Genomic DNA, 6,576 nt, shown 5'->3' on the forward strand with positions numbered 1-6,576 from the left:
GGCACTCTACCCAGGGGGACAGCTTGAGGCTCTGTCTCAAAAAATAAAATAAAATAAAATAAAATAAAATAATTTCCCAAAGGGCCTAACTTATTATAAAGAATAGTTTAGTTGTTGGGAAATTCTACTCAATACCTAATCAAATGGACTGTAAGTTTTACTCCAAAATGAATTATTAATTATACAAAGAGCATAATAGTTCTTACAGTAAGGATTGTACAAAATATAAGGCATTATTTATGAATATAGAATAAGCACAAAACATGCTTTCTTCAAATAATCTGTGAAATTGTGAAATCTTTTTTTTTTTTTTGCAGTTTTTGGCCGGGGCTGGGTTTGAACCCGCCACCTCCGGCATATGGGGCTGACACCCTACTCCTTTGAGCTACAGGTGCCACCCAGTCTGTGAAATCTTTATCAAAAATATTTTTTTTCTTACTATTAGGAAACATATTATGGGAAAAATGAATACTAACTCTCTAGATTTGTATTTGCTTAAACTTTCAAAATAGATTTGATTGGAAAATACATTAATGTTCCCACTTCAACATGAGAGAAGACAGTTTATTAGCTTTATAGATATAACATGGTCTTAAGGAAAAATAGCAAAGAATAAGACTTTTATAATCTTTTTTTTTTTGAGACGGAGTTTCACTATGTCGCCCTGGGTAGAGTGCTGTGGCATCACAGCTCACAGCAACCTCAAACTCTTGGGCTTAAGAGATTCTCTTGCCTCAGCCTCTCAAGTAGTTGGGACTACAGGCGCCCGCCACAACCCTGGCTTTTTTTTTTCTTTTTGGCTGTAGTTGTCCTTGTTGTTTGGCAGGCCCAGGCTGGATTCAAACCCATCAACTCCGGTGTATGTGGCTGGCACCCTAACCACTTGAGCTATAGGCACCAAGCCAGACTTTCATAATCTTAAGAACCATTTCAGCTTTATGAATTCAAAGAATTATTACAGATGAGTTTATTCATTTGCCCGAGTTCTTTCACTGAAGATGTCTAAACAATTATAATTATCTTGTCTGTAATAATTCATGATAATATTAATTAAAAATTCATGTTATTATTATCATTTGTATCATCCATATAGTCAGACATATCTTGAAATTATTTTACTCAAAAATGGATCAGGGGGCGGCACCTGTGGCTCAAAGGGGTAGGGCGCCGGCCCCACATGTCAGAGGTGGTAGGTTCAAACCCAGCCCCAGCCAAAAACTGCAAAAAAAAAAATTTTTTTCAATGATAGATACTGCTGTCTCTATAGCGCCTGGCCAGATAACCTTTTGGGCAGCACCTGTGGCTCAAAGGAATAGGGTGCCAGCCCCACATGCCGGAGATGGCGGGTTCAAACCTAGCCCTGGCCAGAAACTGCAAAAGAAAAAAAAAGGATTAGGAGATGAGCTTTATCTTTTATACCTTTTTGAATTCAGTCCGTACTAGTTGTTGAAGTTCATTAATCCTTGATGAAAAATATGAACTGTTAATTGATAGAGGCCTTGCTGTCCATTTTTTGATAAATGCAAATTTTCCCACTTATTTACTTCACTAAATTCTGTATTTAGGGAAGGCTTAAGAGTTACAAATCATGTATGTTATCCTTGGCAGGAGCGTCGTAAGCAACAGCAGTGGGAAATAGTGCACAAGCATCAAGAGACATCACAGAAGATCGCCGCCCGCGCGTTTGCACAGCGCTACCTGGCTGACCTTCTCCCGTCTGTGTTCAGCAGTCTCAGGGATAGTGGCTACTTTTATGACCCCATTGAAAGAGGTTTGTGGATATTTTTTATAAGGTTAACTGTGTTATAATAAGCATCCTCTTAAAAAAAAAAAGAAATAAAAAATAAGCATCCTCTTAATGGTTAAATTTATTTCAGGCCCAGGAGGGTTGGGGGGGGTGGCTGTGGTTCCATGCGTAGGGCACTGGCCCTGTATACCAAGGGTGGTGGGTTTGAACCTGGCCCCAGCCAAACTGCAACAAAAAATAGCCGGGTGTTGTGGTGGGTGCCTGTAGTCCCAGCTAATCGGGAGGCTGAGACAAGAGAATCGCCTAAGTCCAAGAGCTGGAGGTTGCCGTGAGCTATGAGGCCACAGCACTCTACCAAGGGTGACAAAGTGAGACTCTGCCTCTTTAAAAAAAAAAAAATTTTTATTTCATGCCCATTTTTACTTTGAGTTGGAAAGTTTGGCCGGGCTGGTGACTCACACCTGTAGTCCCAGCACTGTGGGAGGCCGAGGCGGGTGGATCACCTGTGCTCAGAGGTTCGAGACCAGCATGAGCCAGAAGGAGAGCCAGAGTGAGACCCTGTCTCAACCAAAAATTGCCGGGCGTTCTGGCAGGCGCCTGTAATCCCAGCTGCTTGGGAGGGTGAAGCCAGAGAATCACTTAAACCCAGGGACCCAGGGGTTGGCAGAGGTTGCTGTGAGCTATGTACCCTACTGAAGGACACAAAGTGAGACTCTGTCTCCTCCATTTAAAAAAATAATAATAAATAAAAAATAAAAAAGAAAGTTTTAGCTCTGAGACAAGTCAGTTACAATCATTTTAAGTAAGTACTATTACTAATAAGAGCTGTATTACAAAGATATCTATTTTAGGATATCAATGTTTCTTTATTAAAAAGCAACCTTGGATGGCTCGGCACCTGTGGCTCAAGTAGCTAAGGCGCCAGCCACATACACCTAAGGTGGCGGGTTCGAATCCAGCCCGGCCCGCCAAACAACAATGACGGCTGCAACCAAAAAATGGCCAGGCGTTGTGGCGGGTGCCTGTCGTCCCAGCTACTTGGGAGGCTGAGGCAGGAAACTCGCTTGAGCCCAGGAGTTGGAGCTGTGAGGCTACAGCACTCTACCCAGGGGGATAGCTTGAGGCTCTGTCTCCAAAAAAAAAGAAAAAAAAAGAAAATCAACCTTGGATAGTAGAAAGAAATATGGACATGATATCAAAAACTTGAATTTGGGTCCCAATTTCATCACTAACTGCCATGGGGACCTCTGGTTTGCATCATGTATGAAATGAGGACATTTAGGAGCTAAGTCAAAGCACATGAAACTTTTTGAAAACAATAAGGTAGTATGTGTAGATAAGTAATTATTCTTAATGTTTTCTCAGCCGACTTCCTAGTCCAATCAAAAACTCTTTGAGGCAGCTATCAAGGTCACTTATTTATTTCATTAGGCCCTTAACCCTGTCTCTGGCAGTATTCAGAGTTGGAGGTAAAGGAGGTCCCCTGATCTCTGCCTTCATGGAACCCATGGCCTGATAGCTGTCTGTCCTCATCCCTCAAAGCCTACCCCTAGGTGGCCAGCCAGCGGGAGGGGAAGCTTATGCGTCCTCACTGCCACTCTCCTTTCACGGGTTTGCAAAGCACATCGGCAGAGTCCTGTGTATAGGCCAATAGTACTTTATCAATTTCATTGACCAACAGGATTTTATTAATGTAGTAATGTTAATTTTTACTGGTTATATATTCAGTTCAATACATAGAGGTCAGATCACAGACAAGTATTATCAGTTTACATTTATATCACACTTGCCAATTTACATAGTGTTTTTTAGTCCATGATATCATTTGTTCCTCCCAATATCTCTGTGGGAACCTAGGACAGATATAATTTCCATTTTTCAGAAGTAGAAAATGAAGCTCAGTTAAGTCAAATGCCTTGCTTCCAAACACTCAGTGGAAGTGTTTAGGTCTCAAACTGATCTGGAGCTCTGACTCCAACTCCAGTGTGTGTTCCATGCTGCCATGCTACCTTCTGGCTTCTAACTAGGCCTTTTACTATTAGCCACAGAGATCGGTAACCTTTTGTACTATCATAGATTGTCCAAAAAGTCAGTCTCAGACCATTTAAAAGCTTATAAATGAAATTCATGCCTGAGATTAAAATGATTTATAGTAGTGAATATATTAATAATCTATCACACTGTCTATTGTCATTCAATTGAAAAATAAAATTAGATCTCTGCCCCTAAAAAGCTATTTTGAAACTTTAAAATGCATATTATAATGGACCATATTTTTTAAATGCTTACAGAATAGATTTCCATTTCAGTCTGAATAAACTTATTACTAATGGAAACAACTAATTTCTGACCCATTTCTAGATGGCTGCCTCCTCCAATGACCTCTGACCTGTACCCTGTGAGTCTGGTCACTTTTCTTAGGCCCTGGGCTTCAGGGGGGCCATTCTTCTTACTGGCAATGTTCAGTCCCAGAGGTGCATTTGCATTGGTCGTTTTGTTTTGTTTTGTTTTGTTTTTGAAACAGAATCTCACTATGTCACGTTGGGTAGAGTGCTGTGGCATCGCAGCCCACAGCAACTTCAAACTCTTGGGCTTAAGCGATTCTCTTGCCTCAGCCTCCCAAGTAGCTGGGACTACAGGCACCCACTGCAACACCTGGCTATTTTTTGGTTGGAGTTGCCATTGTTGTTTGGCAGGCCGGGCCAGATTCGAACCTGCCAGCTCTGGTGTATGTGGCCGGCGCCCTAGCCCCTGAGCTACAGACACCAGGCCAAGATGTGCGTTGCATTTGGACTGGCATTCTCCCAGGGCCATGTCTTTACCCTGCCTCCTTGAGCCACCGCAGATTCACCTCTGAAGTCAGCCCCAGATGCCTTGACTCCAGGGGGGGCCTCATAGTTTCTAAAATATCACTTCTGCCATAGAAATGAAACTGACCAGAGCAGATATAGAGAACATGGTAAAAGTTATATATTTATTTAACATTTCATATTAAGAAACCAGTGTTGATCGCTTCTCATCCTTTTAGCTGAGATCAAGCGAGGAAACCAATATTGATGAATCTGTTACACTCAGGGAAAAGCACCTTCTTGCTTTCTGTAATGATTTATAAAAACCACTTAATGGAATTTTTTTATTATAGATATTGAGGTAGGATTCCTTCCATGGCTAATGAATGAAGTTGAAAAATCCATGGAATACAGCATGGTGGGAAGAACAGTGGTTGACAGTAAGTTTTTTATTTTATTTAAAAGCCATCTCTAGGGCAACCCTTTCTGGACCCCTTGCATTATATTGGAAGCTTTCCTAGCTATACTTTATTTCCTGTCTCTCCTCTATAAATTATTGCTTTTACTTAAAAATGAATAAATAAATAGAAGCCATCTCTAAAATTTTTAGTAAAAAGAATAAATTGAAGAGATATTAATTTTATAGTTTTAGTACTTAAACTTTTAATATCTTGGTTATATTAACAATGGTCCAGATTTTTACCCTCAATATTATTTTTAGCTCTTTTGTAATTTGATCTATATTAATATCTTCTGTCATTACTTTACGAATGATACTCTCTTAAAACAGAATATAATTCATATTAAATGCAATTAGTGGTATAGAAATCAAGTATGCTGACTTTTACAAAAGATTATGATATAGGAAAGGGGTATGGTTTAATGGATGTTTTGTACTTCTCTATAAATTAGCATTATAACTACTAAAATATGGTAAAAATAGGACAGTCATGGTGACTTCTGAATATATAACTTTTCAGTGTTGATTCGTGAAGTGGTTGAGAGGAGACTGAGTATGTATGATGTCAAGGAGAATGGACTGCAGAACCTGAGGCCTGCGGGGGAGCAGGGCGCTCCTGCAGCAATGCGAGACCCACCACCCTACATTTACGGCTTCCAAGACCAAAGCACTGCACAGACCCAGAGGCTGTTGTCAGACAGAGACTACCTACAGAGAGTGCCGTTTGACAGAGGGCCAGAGTCAGCAGAAGAAGGAGAGTTCTTAGGGCAAAGTGAAGAAAGAACAATGAGGAAGCTCCCAGAGAAGGAGGAATTTTCACAGTAGAGGGAGCTTTGGGAGTAAGGAAACTAATTAATGACTGACCCACAGTGCAGTCAGGTGATGATGTGTGAGTCCCCTCAGGCTATAGGAATTATGTCTATTTAGTCAGCATGTCTTATTGTCTCATGGACTGGGCAAATCAAATGTGATGAAATAAAACTAATAAAAGAAACAAATTTAATTTATTTACTTAATAGAATATTCAAAGACTATATTGTAATTCTAATGAGAGTTCTATTTAATTACTATCTTCCAATTACCACTATATGTAACTAGCAAATATATTTTTCCTCTACCCTTCTAATTTTGTTTATTCCTTTTTTTTTAGTAAATATGATATTTAATATTAGATTTCTGTCCTGTCAGCCATTTAGCCTTTCTTCTGTGTAGAAACTGTTTTACTCCATGAGAGAATATCTGAATGACATGTACTGAAAGTTACAGTGCTCTCTCCAGGCAAGGACCAAGAACTATACCCTGATCTGTATAAAGTTAAACATTGGGTGGCCAACCTCTTTGGTGGGAGGCTGAGGCCAGAAAATTGCTGGAGGTCAGGAATTGGAGAACAGCCTAGAAAAAGTTAGCCAGGCATTGTGGCAGGTACCTGTAGACCCAGTTGCTGTGAGCTAGGCTAATGCCACCACATTGTAGTCAGAGTGACAGAGTAAGACTCTATCTCGGCTCGGCGCCTATGGCTCAACCGGCTAAGGCGCCAGCCACGTACACCTAAGGTGGCGGGTTCGAATCCCCAGCCCGGA

The 6,576-nt window shown here is 40.6% G+C and overlaps 1 protein-coding gene across 1 annotated transcript in view; it reads left to right on the forward strand.

The window, feature by feature from the left end:
- RSPH3 (radial spoke head 3 homolog) overlaps positions 1-5,963 on the forward strand; it is a 20,127-nt gene extending 14,164 nt beyond the window's left edge. The window contains exons 7-9 of the mRNA XM_012806710.2: positions 1,609-1,771; positions 4,890-4,976; positions 5,517-5,963. Coding sequence (XP_012662164.1) covers positions 1,609-1,771; positions 4,890-4,976; positions 5,517-5,821 — 555 coding nt within the window. The 3' untranslated portion in view covers positions 5,822-5,963. The remainder of the gene's footprint in view (positions 1-1,608; positions 1,772-4,889; positions 4,977-5,516) is intronic.
- The last annotated feature ends 613 nt before the right edge of the window (positions 5,964-6,576 follow it).

The sequence above is a fragment of the Otolemur garnettii genome, unplaced genomic scaffold (assembly GCF_000181295.1).
Source record: "Otolemur garnettii isolate 467f Iridium unplaced genomic scaffold, OtoGar3 scaffold00056, whole genome shotgun sequence".
Taxonomy (NCBI): domain Eukaryota; kingdom Metazoa; phylum Chordata; class Mammalia; order Primates; family Galagidae; genus Otolemur; species Otolemur garnettii.